The following is a 19,247-nucleotide window of genomic DNA, read 5'->3' as shown; positions in this document are numbered from 1 at the left end:
TACATTAGCTGTAAGAAGGCTTTTTTTTACATGGGGGTGGTGAGGCACCGCAACAGGTTGCCCAGAGAAGCTGTGGATGCCCCATCCCTGGAGCTGTTTGAGGCCAAGTTGAAAGATGTCCCTGCCAATGTCAGGGGCATTGGACTACATGTTCTTTAAAGGTCACTTACAAGCCAAAACAGTCTGTGACGCTATGAATTTCCTAGACTTCTTCAGATCTCCTGTATGACAGTCCCAGTTAACAGCTGGGAAGTTGAAGCCACCCATAAAGACAAGGGCAACTGATCTGGAGATTTCCCTTAATTCCTTCCAGAATAATACAACGGTGCCATTGCCCTGGCTGGCTGATCTATAGTAGACTCCCACAACAATAGCTGCTTTATTAGCTTTTCCCTTAATCCTTACCAGAGGCTCTCAACCATGTCACCCCCAACCACAAGCACTGTACAGTCCAACCCCTCCTTTACATACAGCGCTACCCCCCTGCCTCGCCTGCCCCTCCTGTCCCTCCTGAAGAGCCTGTAACCATCCATCACAGCACTCCAGTCACAGGACTTTTCCCACCAAGTCTCACTTAGGCCAGCGTTGTCGTACCTCTGGGACGGAGCCAAAGCTCCCAGTTCCTCTTGTTTTTCCCTTGTACTGCAGCTATTAGTGTACAAACTTTTCCAATGTGCTCCACTGCATTTGGCCTATCGTGGAGCAGACTGAAAGCCCTCACTAGCACACCGTCACTCAAACCTCGTCGTGCTGTCCCAGAGCTTATCACTAGTAAACCTGTCCTGCCTGGCACCTCCGCCGAGTCACCTTCCCAAGCCATGGCCATGGCCTGGGCTTCTGCAGGAGAGGGCAGCCAGCGCCTCTGGCACGTGGAGGGCTGCTACGCTTCAGTGCAATGCTTGAAGCAACAGAGCGCAGCACATGTCACTGCACTGAAGCTTTGTGCTGTGGACCCAGCTGAGACCTTGGTCCTTGGGGGGAAAGGCTGTGCTGAGGAGGCGGGCCAGCCCTTTGCTGACTGCCATCTTGCACCAAGCCGCAAAGATGGGGCGAGGCTCATGTTTGTGGCAGCTCCCACTTGCCCCCATTGCGCAAACACTGTCTTGAGTGGCCAAGACTGGAGAAGCTGTGGGGATGCCGCCTCCTTGTTTCCCCCTCTACTCCCCCGCAAGCTGCGAGTGGCACAGGAGGGGCAGAGCTGGGAGAGTGGAGGAGAAAGGGGGGCGAGTATGTGATGTGTAGCGCGGCTCTGCCCAAAACCCCAGATGCACCATGCAAGTGCCTAAGCAGACCTGGATGGGAAGAAACACGGGCATGTGGAGCACCAGGTGCTGAAGGCAGCTCTTAGTGCACTCTTGAGGCTGAGCTTGAGTGGCCAGGAGGCAGCGGCTGAACATGCCTTGCACTCTGGCTGCTGAGACACCCTGACCCAGGGCAGCCAACCAACCCTCCCGGCTCTGCCAGGGCGCTGCCAGGCCTCTGGGCGTCAGCGCACATGCCATTGCTGACAGCTCAGCGGCAGGACAAGGCTCCCAGCCAAGACCAGCGCACACGAGACATGAATGCAGATCAAGGAGAAAACTGCACTTTTATTGCATTCAGGGGCCTCTGCAAAGTGTCAGCTCCTGAGAGATCCAGGGCGCTCGTGTGTCTTTGTCCTGCAAGAACAGCAGGCACTTACACAAAATGGCCCAGAGGAGCCCTGGCAAGGAGCCATGCACAATGCAGCCAAGCAGGGCAAGAAATCCCCAGGCACCAGTAACCCATCTGTCCCAGAGGGAAAAAATCAATCCCTCCTGACCCCAGACCCAGGGCACCAGTGGTGTCTTGGTGCTGCAAGAGCAGCAGGCAGTCACTTACCAAAAAGGGCCCGGGGAGCCCTGGCAAGGGGCCGTGCTCAGTGCTGCAGAAGGAAAAAAAAAACCCGGGGACCAGTGCCAATCTGTCCTGGGGGGAAAAATTCCTTCCTGACCCCAGAGCTGGCGATCGTTTGTTCCCTGAGCATATGAGCAAGACCTGCATCCCAGCCCCATGGTTGGTCACACCTAGCAGGGACGCCACCGCTGCCTGACTCCTTCCCTCCTGCAACCCAGAGCCATCTCAGGGGCTTCTGAGAGTGGCAAAAGCCCCCAGACAGATCAACCCTGGGGACGAGAATCCCTCCTGTGCCCAGCAGGACACCAGTGGGGAAGCACTGGGGAAGGTGCTGGCTCTGATAGCCCTTGCAACATCTCTGCAGCCCATTCCTTAGTGCCGCTGCCACTGGCTCCGCAGGGGATGAGGACGGTGAGCTCTGCAGTGCTCCTCAAGCACCAAGAACACATTCCCATGGTCTTGGCAGGCCACCAAGCCAACCTGTGCCACTGCTATCCAGCTGAAAAGGCCTGACAGCTATAGGCACCTCCAGGTGTTTGTGGCGCTTCTCGTCTCCCCAGGAGCTTGTCTCCATTCCCCAAAGGAAGGATGAAGCAGGATTTCCATCCGGCAGATGCAGATTTGAACACGGCCCTGCCAGGAGCTGGGATTGTGGCAGAGAACCTCCAGCAGCCTCGAGCAGCCTTGAACCTTTCCCCCTCAGCCTCTCCAGTTAATCCCACTGACCCCCCCCACCAAGAGGTCCTCTCCCATGCCGTGGGGTGACCCCTGGCCAGCTCTGTCCCGATGGCACAGCCTGTCAGGCTGGCTAAATACTCAAATGCACTTCAGTAAACAAGAAAATATGCATGTACACTGAAAAAATACTTCCAACTTGAACTAGTCAAAGAACTTGGAGTTATTTTGTTTTGGGTTTGTGGTTTTTGTTTTGTTTGGGTTTCGGGTTTTTGGTGTTTGTTTTTTTTTAACAGCACTTTTCAATTCAGTAGTCTTTAATGACATGAGGATAATATTTCCAAGTCAAGTTGTGTGAAGACGTAAGTACCTTAAACAGCTGATGTTACCGTATGTGTCACTACAGGAAGACCCACAAATATTTAGTAAAGCTGTATTTTGATTGAAACAGGTGCAGTAACAAGATATGTAACAGCCTATATTACAAGAAAAATAAGAATTAAGCATCTGAGAACTGAATACATCCTTAAAACTATAACACCTCAGTTACTATCACTCATCCTGAATACTTAGATAAGAAGATATTCTTGGAAAATATACTATTTAGTTTGATAAAACAAACAATGAAGCTGTACGGTAGCTTAATTCTGACATAACTAATTCTGCAATCTTCATGTTTGAAATATCCTTCAAAAAAGATACTAAAAGCCTCTAAAATGCTCCTGAAGCTTACTGAAGCTATGAATACATGGGGGTGTATTTTTAAAGCACTCAGATGTTAAAGTTCCAAGTCTCAGAAAGAAGTTCTGAGGAAAACTCAACTTGAAAAAAATTTTTTACTTGCAAAAATTCTGTAGATATGTAAGAGCACAAGCAAATTAAAACATCTGCTTATGAGGTAATGTGCTAGGAAACTTAATTAGAAGTCTAGCAATCAATTTTGCCTCATAACATTGTTTTCAAGTAAATATGCCCTTTTTTCTATCATATCAAATGCTCTACAGCTAGGAACAATCATCTCTACTGAACAAAGGTTGTGACTGAAGAACTAACTATAGTTCTTCCTTTTCTAGATAGCTACCTGGCAAAATGAAAGACATTTATTGCATATGTCACAGTATCTGTAATGACTTTTCACAGACAGCAGACTTTAACCCACAGAGACACTGAATAGATTTCCTAGTTACAAACATGTGCACTGAAGTCTCTTCACTCTACTGTTATCATTAAGTGTATTAAAACATATAAGAGTAACATCTGTCAACTAGGCAAATATAACAAACTGCAATGTTGAGGCAGGATTTTGAGTAACATGCTTTCAAATTCCTTGCTGTCCAAGAAGATTAAAACTTTTCAGCAATTGTTAAAATAGCTTCCACTACTTCATCCAAGACTGTAGGAATGGGAGAAAAAAGTCATGTTTTGAAAAACTATCTTTATTTTTTTTTTTGCCTTACATTTAAACAGTGATGTATTTCATTTTTAGACGTCCAGCCAGTGTTGACTTCATTAATTTAGACAAGAAAAAAAAGGATATAAACGCAAATCATATTAGCATAAACTGAAAATACTTGCTTTAGTACTGACTGCTTTGTCAGAAGAAAACCTTCAACATCAAAATCAAGCACTACAGAAAAAATACTGCTGAAAAGCAAATGCCTAGATAGTGGTAATTTCAACAAATTATCAGCTTTTTTATATTCAAATATTTTAAGTCCATGATATACATACTTTGTTTATGGAGTTCAAATTTTACAAACACTGTACAGATCAAAACCTCTGAGAATAAAACTAATCAGGTGTGTGAGAAATATACATACCACACATACTTACAAATCTTACAAAGCAACAAATTTGGTCAAGTACTACAAAGAAGGATGTGTTTTCTTATAAGAATGCTAAGGTAACTTCCTACCTTTTCAGCTCAAACAAAAACAAAGAAGTAGCTTCATGAGTTTGAGATAATCAATAACAGACTGGTGGAGTGGAAACTTACAACCTGTTATACAGTATGTTTTTGTAGCCCAAGTTCAGGTTGTTGTTTTTTTTTTTTAAAAAAACCCAAAAACTTAAGACCATGAATAGTAACAATGACACAGGTCAAAGTATACATATAACTAAATAATCCAAACAATAAAATATACTTTTGGCTGTCAAGGAAAGATAAATTACAAATGACAACTAAAATCCTTGTAAATGCAATAATGAATTCAAAGGTGTGCATTTATTTTAATACACATTTTAAATGCTACCACAAACAGATGAAAAATAAATAAGTATGCCAAAAGGCATGTGTGGATAGATAAAAACCTACTAATTAGGCCTAGAAGGATTATTTAAAAAAATTATAATCTGAGTTTTGGTCAACAAATCTGTCTAGTCACTTCCATCTTTCACACCCCTTCTTCAACAACTGGTAGCTGAACATAACAAAAGCACACCTCTGCCATTATGGCTTTAAACAAAGCATATATTTTCTGAAGAAAATATAAGGTGGGCTGCCTTGTCTACAGAATTGCTGGTTTGTTCATATTGCAGGCACTTCGTTGGATTGTGGGAAGCACCTGACACATCCTTGCCATCTTACTATAGTAGTGAGATTACACTGAAAGACAAGAAATATCCAGGAAATTTTGGGTGCTATGGGCTAGAAGACAGAAGGCAGAAGTCTAACTCACTTCCACTGCTTTTTTTCTTTTTTTTTGGTAAATTGAAGAGTGAAATAGCTTACAAAGAGATCTCGAACACTAGATGGTACATCCATATTTTCAAGTTAGAGATTTGTCAATCACCAGTTACCTTAGCGAACATACAAGCTTTAATACTTATTCCCCTTTAACCAGATTCACATTTATTTATTCTTTTATAATTCCCTGTAGGTCCTCTTTGAAGGCATTTCAATCTTACTAACATTACTGGAAGCACAAGTTAGATTATACAAACTCCTACATTCTTTGCACACTCTTGTCATTTCCACTGTACTGCAATTCCATTGTAGGCATAACAAAAGCAGGTTTTCAAACCAAGAGGCTACTGGAAATATTTTCTGTTCATTAGTATCGCCACCATTTAAACAACTGTCAACAGTCAATCAGCCTCCTCAGTATCTCTAGACGGTGACTGTACCACAATACCACAGACAGGGTTTAATGATGATAGTTTGACTACAGTATCATCAGCAATATTGGAAGAAAAAAAAACAAAAACAAAAATCAATGCAGGTGTTAGAAAGTCTTAAGATTATTGTTTTTTCTATACGGTTTTGGATCTATATTTTTCTTCTGTATTTTTGAGAAAAACAGCTTTTGATCTGCTGTTACAAACTCAAATGACAGATTTATTACTTCAGTCTTCAGCTAAGACACTGCTAGTACTTCCTAGGACAGAAAAAGTACTTTTCAAGTTTAGTTTTGCTGAAGATACTGTTCATTTGTACCATTTCATTGGTCCATTTGTTGATGGTCATGGAAGCACTCATATCTGACAAAACCTTAAAGCTTTCAGAATAGATGAATTAAAGAAATAAGATGGATGCAGGAGAACCAAATCAAAGCACACAGGCATGACATGGTTTTTAAGGGACTCCTTCGAAAATGTGGTCATTACAGAGGGTTTGGCTGGGTCTTAGTTTTGTTGGGTTTTTAAAAATTTTTTCTGTTGGGTTTTGGTGTTTTGTTTTGTTTTTAAGGTCACAAGACAGCAGTTGAACAAACAAGCAATTTCCCATGTTCTGCTTGGTTTTAGTCATGTGGGGCGCTGAATACCTTTCCTTTTCCTCCGCTTGGAAAAACAGCAGCACCTGCAGGTGTGACATGAATTACATATGATATAAAAAGAAATCACAAAACAAAACTCCATTTACTGTATTTGTTTCACTTGAAGTATGGCCAGCACCACAAGCAACACAGTAAGTTCTACTGCAGGTGGTTGATTTATTAGTGAAAGAAACTGAAGGAGAGATATTTGACACATTTCACCTTTTTTGGAAAAAAGTATTAAATGAAAAAAGCTATAATGAAAATAGCTATTAAGTGTAGAGCATTGTGTGAGGCTATCAAAGGCACGGGCATTATAGGCTGACTTAAAAATGTATTTGCAATAATAAGGAGTGTCCCATTATCTGAGTACTCTTTCACATGAACTGGAAACATGTTAAATACAAGCATGAGCTTAAGATTTTATCACCTGAACTGTGTACTTAAGACACTACTGTTGCTAATACAAGAAAACAATTTGAGCTTCCTTTGTCAACCCGAATTTGGAAAGAAACTTCCCCCAGGCTACTCTCCAAAATATTTTAGAAGAAAGTGTTCATGAACAAGATTGTTTTGATTCAGTGCTGTGATATTACTACAGTGAAAAAATCACAGCCTTAAGTATGTTGAACTATATTGACATTCTTCTGCTTTACTCCTTACTAGATGAAAGAAACTAAAACTGACAAATCATGCAAATTTCACTTAGCAAATAGAGACAATCTGAAAGCAACTGAAAAAACACTACACACAAAAAAAAGAATTGGAGACAGAGATACGTTATACATAGGACTGCAAAAGTCCAGTAAGTATTTTTAGAAATAGACTAGAGAGGAAAGCAACCAATATACAAAGAAAACTCCTTCATTTGCATGTAATGTTAGCCTTATTTTAAGCAACTCCCAGCTCCTCACCTTTAAAATTAAATCTTCCCCCTAGTAGGTATTCATGATTTGCAATCAAAAGTGAATATGCAAGCTGTCTTCCTTAACAGAGCTTGCCCCATGGAGTTCTGCAGTTTGGTTATTGAATTCGCACTTGCAGTGCTATATGCTCAAGAGTCTTTCTTACGTTTTGAAATACAACATAAGTGAAAATAAAATTGTATGGCATCAATAGCCTTAAGGACTTACTGACAGTTCACCAAGCATTTTATATCACTAAAATTCAAAAGGAATCCTGCTGATTTAGTTTGGAATATGGGAAATGGGGAAAGCATTTAAAAAACAGGGAGAATCAGGGTCTAAAAATAAGGTTCTACAAGGGGTGAGAACAACATCCAAAGTAAGGGGGGAGACAGAAGTTACCTTCTCAAAATATCCAAGGGCACCCTGTCGCTCAGTCACTGAAAAAGTAGCAGTGGGCAGAGACAGACCAGAGCTGCTCTGAGAGTTACATAACTTTCAGTAGAAAAAAAAAAAAACATCAGTTATCACTGGAGAGGAAGCCCAAAATTAAAATTCAATAGGGGAAACTATGAAAATATTTTTACAGCTAGCAGAAGTATCATACGGCATTTATTAGCTTTAAATTACTTCTAAAAAGACACATAATTGTTTTTGAAGGCTAGTAGCCAGCTGAAATTCCCCCATAAACACTAACCATTTTTCTTAGCATCTGTCTACAACCACTAACATCCATTATCACTTAAGCTTTGAATTTATATGCAGACATATGGAGTCCGATTTAGTTTAATCCTTCTTTCACCCCAATCTTTTCCCAGGTATTTGAAATGTGTATATACAACAAACATCATGCCAAAATAAAAGCGTTTTTCAGTGGTCCCTCCCTTTCACTGTGAATTATCCTATGATTCTGTAAATGAGGAAACCATACCCTGGACTGTGATGGTAAATCACTTTTGTATCTGTTTCAGATTAGGAGGCCTCAAAGAAGGTTTACAGAAAAATTTTGTCTCAATTTGTAATTTTGGTACATATACAACGTGGGTTACATTAAACAAGTGCAGGAAAATGAAAGTGTGTCAGATAGCTAATTTATGTTCTAGAAACACAAACCAGAATTTTAACTCTTAACTGTTTAACTATGTTTTGATTATACAGAGTATGTCGCAAGGAACAGCAGGTCACACTTAAGTGTTTAGGACTGCTTGGATTCTCTGAGAAATTCAAAGACACTTTAGGTTTTCATGCTTTCATTCCCAGAATATTTTAACCCATCCTTGCTTCAAATCGTATTCTGTCCTTTATTCCTTTCTCCATAGCCTATTTAAGTTTGCTACTTCTCTGTCAACCAGAGGTGAATCATACAATCATAGAATGTCCTGAGTTGGAAGGGACCCACAACGATCATCAAGTCCAACTCCTGGACCTGCACAGGACAACTACAAAATTCACACCATGCGTCTGAAGGTGTTGTCCAAGTGCTTCTTGAAGAGTGTCAGGCTTGGCGCTGTGACTGCCTCCCTGGGGAGCCTGTTCCAGGGCTCCACCACCCTCTGGGGGAAGAATCTTTTCCTAACATCCAATCTGAACCTCCCCTGGCACATCTCCCTGCCATTCCCTCAGGTCCTGTCATCAGTCACCGGAGAGAAGAGATCAGCGCCTGCCCCTCCTCTTCCCCTTGTGAGGAAGCTGCAGACCACCATGAGGTCTCCCCTCAGCATCCTCTTCTCCAGGCCGAACAAACCAAGTGACTTCAGCTGCTCCTCATGTAACTTTTCCTCTAAGCCTTTCACCAACTTTGTGTCCCTCCTGTGGACACTCTCCAGCAGCTTTATATCCCTAATGTACTGTGGCGCCCAAACCTGCCCACAGCACTGGAGGTGAGGCCGCCCCATCGCAGAGCAGAGCGGGACAATCCCCTCCCTCGCCCGGCTGCAATGCAGGGCTTGATGCACCCCAGGGCACGGTTGGCCCTCTTGGCTGCCAGGGCACGCTGTTGGCTCATGTCCAACTTGCTGTTGACCAGAACCCCCAGGTCTCTCCCTGTGGGGCTGCTCTCCAGCCTCTCATTCCCCAGTCTGTGTGTACAGCCAGGGGTTGTCATGCCCCAGGTGCAAAATCCGGCACTTGCCCTTGTTAAACTTCGTATGGTTGGTGATTGCCCAGCTCTGCAGTCTGTTCGTATCCCTCTGCGGGGCCTCTCTGCCCTCGAGTGTCAACAGCTCCTCCCAGTTTTGTGTCACCAGCACCGTTAATTAGTTTGCATTTAATTAATTAATTATTGAAGAAAAGCATCATGCAATGGGGAATTATCGAGTTCTATCTTTAACCAACATAAAGCACTGCTTTTTTTAATCTCCTGGTCTTCTGGAGTTTGCATAATATTATTACAAAAAGCAAAATTTCTATTTGTTCTAAGAACTATTCAACTGTAGTCTAGTTCAGGGAACTTCACTAAATACTGAAGACTTGTTTGGTGTGGGAAAATAAATCCTTTATTAATATATTATATATCTAAAAAGTATTAAAGGAATGCAAATTCTATAGAGCATTATAAACCACATAACTGGCTTGGAAACTTACTGAAATGTGCATTTTTAAGCCTAGAATTGGTAGACCTGTCAAACTTTCGAAGGCCAAATAAATGTCATTTTAAAATATATGCACATTTACATAGGAATAAGACAGGTCAGACTACATTGCCTGATAATAAATTCTAAGACCGAAATGCAACCCTGAAATCAGCGTTCCATAGTACATAATCTTTTGAAGAGTATAATTTATAATAGAAATGCAGACATGTTCTTAAGAGTATTATAACAAGAGAGTATCATTATCACTTTTATATATATATATATATATATAAAATATATTACATTGCTGGAAGCTATTTTTAAAGGAACAGATAGGGCATTATTAATATGTATTACACCACAAATTTATCCTATTATTCCATATGCATGCAAAATGCATAGAATAGATATGCTTTGAAAATTTTTAATTCTAGGAAAGGAACTTTCTTTTTTAAGAAAGTGTTTAATGACTGTTAACCTCTTTCTCTGTAGGGTATAAAACATATCCTAGCAGACAGTCTAATACTGATTTATGAAACCTGAGAAAACTTACTTTCCCTGTACAATTTGAAGTGACCTTTGAGATATTATCTAAGGTAACAATCTCAGTATTATGGTTACAGACATTTCTTGTCCTACTTAAAACATTTATCTTACTTTTTCCTGTTAAATACCCTTTCCTCTACCACTTGAGCAAAACACACTAAAGCAAATTCAGTTCTTATTTGTGTTTAGATAGCTGTGGTTTTATATTTGTCATCCAGCATGTGGCAGCACTTTACTGCAGAATTATTAAGAGCTGTTTAAAGTGGCAAAACAAATGCAAGATGCAAAAAGTACAGATAACATCTTTTCCTGTTTGCCCTTATCTGTCCTCCCATGGCAGAGCCTTTTGGTTATGCAAATTACACACGCTTCACAGAAGCAATTGCTCACATAGCTAGCAGAGTTAAGGAAAGAAAGGCTAATTGCTCAGTGATAACTAGAACACCATCCGTAAAAGATAAGATCTACAAGTGCCAGAGGACACAGTGATCAGTTTAGTTTTCCCCCTGCTTTACAACTTCAGTAAGTAACAACTGCAATAGGGCTGAAAGATACTTTTCTAAAAAAGTTTTCATATGTACTCACATATGCACCCACCTAGAACAAAGAATGAAGCGTTTCTAAAAAATATTCAGATTTGTCTCCTCAGAGCATGAGGAAACGTTACAGACAGAAGATATCAGCAAGAGAGGTTAACTTTGTTTAAATTTTCAGATAGAGAAAACATCATGAAAGAGGCACAAAGTGAGAATCTTTTGATAAAACAATGTCTCCTTAAAAATAAAAATGTCTATATCAGACATGAAAGATATTGATACTTGCATTTCCTTACTCTTCAGTAGTCTAAACCCTATAAACGGATGATTAAATGTCTCACAGTGCCTTTGATATTCAGGTTGTAACTATCATATTAAAATGTAAGACTACCTAAACCTTATATATCTTTTGTCAGTAACAAAAATTTAGACTTAGACATTGATGTCTGATAGCAATGCTGGGGAGAGGGTGTGTGTGTGGATTTAATTGCTATAATTTAGTTGATTTAATTACTTCCAAAATGTAAAACAACTTCTACCCCACCAAAAAAAAAAGTGAATGAGGAAACTGTACTTTAAATAGACACTGCTGGAAAACGAATTTGGGTGTTTCATACTGAAAAAGAGTAGGATGTTGAGACTAGATATTTCATCTGTAACAAAACCAGTAAAGACTGGGCCAAAAAGGTCAAGGATAGCATCAATTATTAATACCAGTGGATGTGAACTTCAACACTTTTAAGGCAGCTGCAGCATCTTAGCTTCTGAGAATTCTCTTACTTTCTCTAGATAACTAAGCATAGGTTTAATTGTACTAAGCACTACTCAAAACTTTAGAAATTTAATTTTTACCTGTGTGTGCCTAAACTGGGCATAAGGAAGGTTATCACTGCACTTATCCAAAGGGAGGGGATAGGGAATTTATATGTGGCCCATCAACATCCTTATTCTGGGTCTTTCTTTTTATATATATATAAGAAAACCGAATCCTTGCCAGAAAAATAATACTACCGTACTCTGCAAAGATGGCAGATAAAGAACTGATCTTCTCGGTGCTCACAGAAAGCTAGTGCACAAGTGTGGCACAACAGAAATTAATTCCATTCATAATTTTTAACTACACATGCACATAAATCTTACCTACCAAGACCAGAACTTGCAGCACAATCACTTCAAGAAAAAACTCTACTTTGAGACATTTACCCTTATCTAACAGTTAGCAAGAAGTTTTGTAGGGCCCAGATTCCTATTAAGAAATGCTTACTGGATTTTTCTGCTACTAATTGTATCCTTCACACTTGAGTGCCTCTATTTTATCATAATAGATCCATACCCTTGTAAAATCCTATTCCAAGCACAATTATAAAAGAGAACATGTTGAAAGTTACACTGCCTTTAGCTATCAAGAAAATTTTTCTGTACTATTTTGCAATTCTGACTTTACTACTCAAATATATATACATTAGTTGTCCACCCCATGTTAACAGATTTTAATATTTTCCCCTTTCATTACCCTGTAACTTTAAGGAACCCTGACGTCATGTTTTAGCAATTCGTTAGCAGGTTGTCAAGAACTAGTACTCCGGTAAATACTATGTTTACAGAGGTAACAGGCAATGTTCAAACATTTGCTAGCATTTATTGCTTGCTTATATAAGTGTGTTATTTTCTAGATGTTAAAATACTAGCTGAGTGCTACGACATGTGAAAAGAATGCCTCCCCTTCTAAAACAGGAGAGCAAGTAAGAAAAAAATATTCTACTACCCACTAAAAAGGATTAAATAAAGCACACTACAGACTATACAACTTAAAAGCAAGCAAGATTTGAAGCAGAGGCAGGCAAAATAGTTCCTGACTGTGGCTGTTTGTAAAAACAGTTAATTGCTTCACAGTATTAAAAATTGTTTTGTGATTTCCAAATTGAGTTACTTTAAAGTTCTCCGAAACTAGTTTTAAACCAAACAAAAAAGGACAAAGCCTTGGGAGCTATTTCTGCCTGCCTGTACTGTAGAACTCACCACATGTTCAATACTTTCTGGCAGCTACACAGAAAGACATAAAGGATAAAAAGAGAATCAGAATACCATACAGAGGAAGAATTTTATGTATTTCATAAATAGCTTCTGGTAGTCAGAAGACGATCTTAAATATTTTCAAAATTAGCTGAAATATCAAAAATGCATGCACTTCTCTAGTACAGAGAGATATGTTATTGAGGGCTTAGCTTATGAAGAACAAGCTATAGAAAGTCTATGATTTAAATATTTAAAGCCAAAATTAAGTATAGCACTATAGTTTTGCCCCCCACCAGTGGCTATTCAGTTTAGACAATATTGTTTAAGTAAGTATAAAAGAAAAAACCTTTGAAGTATTTGAGCACACAAGATCCGAAGAACATAAAAAAAATGGACATACTTAGTTTCATCCATTACTTCTACTCCTGCAGGAGCTGTGATGGGTGCATTTGAATGGCCTGCAGTTGGGTCATCTGTGTTCAGTTCTCCATTTGTTGAGCTTACTACCTGAAATCACCAGAAATACCTGAAATTATGCTAGTGCCAGACATATATTTGTCAATTCCTAAAGTTACAATACATCTTCAAAAATCAGACATTTTTGTTAGTTCCAACATTTTTTTATTCCAGTAACAGTACCTTTTCCAGATTTTATTCCTACATCCCCGTACTCCTGCCATTTTTCTTTCATATCTGCTAGTGGAACTGATATGTACACGACAGACTCAAAATGAGTGGACTAAGCAAAGCAATTTTGTTGATCAGAACCTTAAGGGAAGGCACTAATCCCCTTTCCTGGTATCCATTCAGTCAGTCTTACCCTATTCTCTGCTTCTTCAGTGTATTTAACTTCCTTAGTTTCCTTCTTTTGTATATCAAAGAGTCCTCAACAGAAGAGTGGAAAAGGAAGAGATTCTCTAGTCCTAAGAGTCTAGGTAGTGTTTGGGTTTATCTCTTAAAGCATGAGAACACTTACTGCAGTAAAAAAAAAAATTAGGTTCATCTTCATTCCCACTATTTTACTCTAAAATTCCTTTGTAAATTCTTGAGCCACCGGGACAGCTCTGGTTCTCTGGGAATGTTTGTTTTGTCTTTAAACCAAATGGAACCCAGTATTCTCTCTCTCAAGTCCTATCAGCTTTCCCACATGACAAATGGAGATATTCCAGAGTCTTCTCCCTTACTCACCTCATAGAATCTGCCACAAAGATTGTTAACTAGATACAGACAAGTGCTTATCTGGTCAGGGCAGCTGACAGTGCTAACTGACCCATTAAACTATCAAGAGGTCTACTAGCTACAAAACAGCAGCAAATGTCTGGCCACACAACACTGCACAGAAATATCATTCTGGCCAAATAGTATAAGTGTTTTACAGATGTTTTCTACAGACTATCAGCTACAGGAAATTGGATCAATAGTAGTTCATAGTCCAAGATTCTTACCAGATGTTGCCTGAAGGTCAGATATTGAAGTAGAAGAAAGCAGAGGGAAGGAAAGTCGTCATCATCATAACGTTACTATTCCCCTCACCCGTCCAAGCTCTCCTCTTAATGTAGCAATTATGTCTCATCTATTTATAACCAGAGCTAATAGCCCTGCCTATTGAGGTTTGCTTTGTGGTTCCTACTAGCATGAAGTCCAGACCTTCAGAAATTTGCTGAACTTAAGCCTTTTTCCTTGCCATATGCCTACATCTGGCTGAGTTTTCTTCTTTGCCAAGTTTCACTAAAGTAGGAACCACTGTGAAAAAAGCCCTGCAGGCCAATAACAAAACAAAAGGAAGGATATCAGAGATTGCAAGAACCTAATTACTTGAATTTTGGTCAATATAACTGAAGGAATTCTGGGAGATTAGACTTGATTTCTGTGATGACATGTAAGTCAGTGGAGTTTTAACCACGTGGCTTAAGCTTAGTTACATAGCATTGGGGATGACAGAAGCACTAAACATTCAGTGACAGAAATAGGTAGGAATTGTGCTCTGACAAATCATAAGATGGTGGGTTAGGCATCTTAAACTAAACACTCTGGGTCAGTACATTTTTTTTTTCACAAGTATCTTAATATTTGTTGCCATCATTGTCCATGTTTACTGGTAAGCAGAAATAGCATGATCCCAATCATCTCACCAGGTATCTTACTGTGCAGATAATTCCATTGCTTCTTGTGAAATACCCAGTCGTAACAGCGATATGCAGAGTGGAAACATATGGTGTTTGCATGGGAAATACATGCTAAATAAGACAGGATCATTCATAAAAACATAAAGGTAAAAAAATCTGCTCAGCTTTTCCACCAAATGAGTTTTGGATCCAAAGGATCCAGACCCAAATCATAAGTACGTAACTAACCACGACTACAGCCTGCACTAATCCATATAAAGCAATGACACCCAGTTAAGTTTGTAGCCAACCTTGCTTGCAGTCCTAATCATTTAGGATTTTGGCTCCACAATCTAGACTCAAAATGAACTTCTCTAAAGAGATCCTCAGACTTGTGCTCAAGGTTTAGTAACAATGGTAATCAGAAACAGAAGCCTTTATCTTCAGTTTACCCAAGTAAAGGTAGGGTACCTCAAGAAACAAGACAAGGTATATGCCCCTTTCTGGATGGGAAGTGAAGCAATACACCTTAGTATTCCCAACTGTTGTAAAGAACAGGTGACAGTTTGCACAGGTATTTGTAAGAACTCCTATTTTCTTCTCTTTCCTACAAAAAGGAAATGAAAGCATTTATGACCTATACTCAAATATCAAACACAATGCCTAACTCTAGCATCTATGGAGCTTTCACATGGCATTCTCTTCACACTTCTTTCCCAGGAGTGCCTGTTCATTCACCTCTATCATCTTGGACAGCAGATTCAAAAAAAGTGATCAAACTCAAGCATATACACACGCTTCACTTGAACTTGAAAACATGAAAGTAGATATCTAAAAGTCCTTCCTACGTTGATAATCTAGTTATAATATTTTTAAACAATAGGTTGAAAAAATCCATCTTTCCCTTTTGATGGGTAAAAAAGTTAGGAGAAAACGAAGACTTTTTGACAGGAACAAAACTGCATCTAAGCACATTTTCGTAGCTTGCTCTTGTATCACTGCTAGTGGAAGTCTATTTTGGAGTGGCAGGCAGATTAGCAAAAAAGGTTTGCTACTCAGGTTCAAGATTCATGGATGTTTACAGAGGCTGATAGGAACTAAGTCTCTTCTGGTCTCTTTGGAACCTCTTCTGGCAATCGTTAAGAAAAAAATTTTAATACTTGAGCAACTAAAAACCAAAACACTACCTCCTGGTTTATGACAAGGTTTGTTTGAGGGTTTTGTTGTTCTTGTTGCTTTAAAGCACAGTTATTTAAAGTCATACTAATCTAAGATGACTTCAGCTTTTAAGGAGCAATAACAATTTTCTGCATTGGGTCATTGCACTGACATATGGTAACAAAGAACAAAGCTTGTTTCACGGTTTCCCAACATGTTTATATGCTGTAAAAAGAGGAAGCAGAGAAGCTATAACAACCTAACAATTCTTTCCTTAAAATTCTTCAAAATTACTTCAAAACTCAAAAATATTTCTTGACAGTGGTTTCCTTTAGTGGGAGAAGTCTTTCGTTTCAAGACAGCATTGTCCTAAGGTATATTATTAATTTAAGATGACTGTTTTTTCTAAGAAACTTTGACACAAACTTTGTAGAAACCTTCACACCAGATAACAGAAGACTGTCCTGCCTCATTCTGGTTGCTTTCTATCAGAGATCGAGATCAAAGTGACCTCAGTCCCTCCCATAGACGTACACCAGACACATCCACCAAAATACACAGCCAAATACAATCAAGTAGAACAGCCTGTTGTATTGCTTAGTTTAGATAGGAGGAAAACGAAGATCATCTTTCTGGAAAGAATTGTGACCTCTGAAACCACAAATTAACCAAAGGGTATTGGTAGTCTGTAAAACAGCATCAGTCATGTTTCTCCAGAATCACAAATGCCCTGAGTTCCACTCTAGTCTACTACTGCTGAGAACAGCTCTAGAAACCAAGAATCAATACACCTGCAATAGATCAAGATATTTACCTTCAAAAAAAACCTAACAAAGGCTCATTTAAAGGAGTGCAAGAGGTAGGCAGGAGTGCTTCAGTTCCACTATCGGTAAGGCTGCAACTGTATGATCTTATAACCATAAATTCTGTACTTTGCTGAAATAACCTTTAATGCCAGAAGTTAATTCCATCAGTAAAATATTTTTCAATCTGACCAAAAAGTGCATTTGGTAAAAGACCAATAATGCAGAATAAATGAAGCAGTGTTAACATTTATAGACTCCTGATCCTGGAGGACTTGGGCTTAAGTTAGACCAACCATAGGACTTTTCTGACTCTCTAGATGACTGCATGCTAATTGTCTCAAAAGTCAACAAAACACAGGTAGAAAGGTATGGGAATATAACAAAATTGAATTAGAATAAGTCACCTGGAAGACAGCTTATGCACTGAAGGTGTAGTACACCAAATTCTGTAGCCAGGATGTACAATAAGGCACAAAGAACATTTGTCATAGTGGAGCCACATAAAAGCTAAAATTTTAGGAGAGGAGAGAGAAGAACCAATATACAAAACTAACAGTGCTTAAAGAGAAACTTTTAATTTCATTTCTCTACTTATGACTGGAGTTGGACTGATAAAAGGCGAATTGTGCCTCCCATCTTTTGACAGATTTGTATGACTGTAGTGAAAAAAATGTGGATATTGAAGTATGGTTTTGAGTCTAAAAATTCTGTTAACAAAAAGTACATGAACATTTTTCCATGAAATAGTACAGAATTAGGGTTCTGAAGACTAATATTTTAATCTAAGTTTCAAATTAGAAGTCTTGCAACGTTGAAGATTAACTTAAGCTACCCACCTATATACAGGTGGGAGATTAACCACTAAACTGAAAAGTTAAAACAACTTTAGGCATTTTTATAACATTTTTATAATCTTATACTGGTTTAAATTTAGTTCCTTCAAATTCAAGCAGTTCTTTAGAAGTTTGAAAAGCACATATATAAACAAGCATACACATCACATTGGCTGTTCCTTGCTACCCTGGATGCCATAAGGCAAACAAAATACTAGACCCACTACCTAATAATGAGACATATTAATTGTGGAACAGATTAGTTTCTTAAATATATGGCCCTTTAGAAGCTTGGTAAAAGCCAGTTATAATAAGACAAAGTTAAGGCTGAATACCAATTCCTCAAACAGTAACAGTAAATCTTCAGACTAGCCCCATGTCTTGTTTTGCATTAGTATGTAAACTAATCTTTTACTTGCTATGTACAAAAATCAGTATTACAGATGACTAATAGTAGTGACCTAAAAAAATTCTGTTGCCACATTAAAATTATCTGCCAGATTTTCATATCTTGCAGAAAAATTGATCATTCAGCATAAAACTGATCTCAAAGATGAGCAATGACTCACCAATGTCACAGAAAAAACACTTAATTTCATACTTTAGACAACTTTCCTTTGAGCAATTATCTGTGGCACTTTTAGAACTTGTTTTCTTGGGGGCAGTTAGGAATCCAGCTAAACTAGCTAGATAATCATCCAATTTAATACCATGATTCAGCTAGTATGACTGCAACAAAGGGGTATTTGACAATTGTCAGGGGCTCCAACTTCAAAACAAAAGTGAAGATACTATGTAGTTTTATAAGTTACTTTAATGAGGAATCATGGTCACTCCACATTAAAAAGCAACCTGATTAAGCTGCCTTGCAAATACCCTTCTGTACAACACTTCATCTTCAAAGACACTGTCTGCAGTTTGGCACACTGTTCTTTTTACATAGCAACTCTTAGTCTCAACTGATCCAGGTGATCTGAACTCAGAATGCCCATACCCTTTGAGAAAAATGCAACAACACTACATTAACAGAAAGGAATACTACTGTTATTGCCTACAAAACATTCTCCCTGCCCGCAAAGGGTATTTAACATATATTACAATGGAGTAAAGTCTCTTGTAATTGTTACATTTTACCTGAGAAAGAAAAAAAGGTTTCTTATGTGCTAGAGTTGCCAAAAGAGAGATATGATATACAATTTGAAAGTTCTACTAACTGGAATTTAACAAGCTAAACAAGTATTTTTCTAACCTAAAAAAATAGATATTATTTTGGAAGACAATTTCAAATCCGATTTTCATTCCACATTGCTAAACCATTCTCAAAAGATAAATTACTACCTTTAAAACTGATGTTATTGAGAGAACTGTTGCAATCAAGTTAAATATACAGGTAGAGTTTTCAAAATATTTGTTAATGGTAAGCATAGAACAACTTCTAAACTTTTTGTGATAATCATCATCTAA

At 38.8% G+C, this 19,247-nt stretch overlaps 1 protein-coding gene across 2 annotated transcripts in view; it reads right to left on the bottom strand.

Annotated features, from left to right (window-relative positions):
- Window positions 1–3,965: 3,965 nt before the first annotated feature.
- CSNK1G3 (casein kinase 1 gamma 3) overlaps window positions 3,966–19,247 on the bottom strand; it is a 77,053-nt gene continuing 61,771 nt past the window's right edge. Inside the window, exons 12-14 of one of the 2 annotated variants that reach the window (XM_075078454.1) lie at window positions 13,282–13,388; window positions 12,885–12,908; window positions 3,966–6,349 (exon numbers count right to left, since the gene is read on the bottom strand). In XM_075078454.1, coding sequence (XP_074934555.1) covers window positions 6,295–6,349; window positions 12,885–12,908; window positions 13,282–13,388 — 186 coding nt within the window. In that variant the 3' untranslated portion in view covers window positions 3,966–6,294. The remainder of the gene's footprint in view (window positions 6,350–12,884; window positions 12,909–13,281; window positions 13,389–19,247) is intronic. The other variant, XM_075078455.1, reaches the window with a different exon arrangement.

Source organism: Phalacrocorax aristotelis, chromosome Z (assembly GCF_949628215.1).
Source record: "Phalacrocorax aristotelis chromosome Z, bGulAri2.1, whole genome shotgun sequence".
In the NCBI taxonomy this organism is placed as follows: domain Eukaryota; kingdom Metazoa; phylum Chordata; class Aves; order Suliformes; family Phalacrocoracidae; genus Phalacrocorax; species Phalacrocorax aristotelis.
This window is presented reverse-complemented; position numbering and strand designations above follow the sequence as displayed.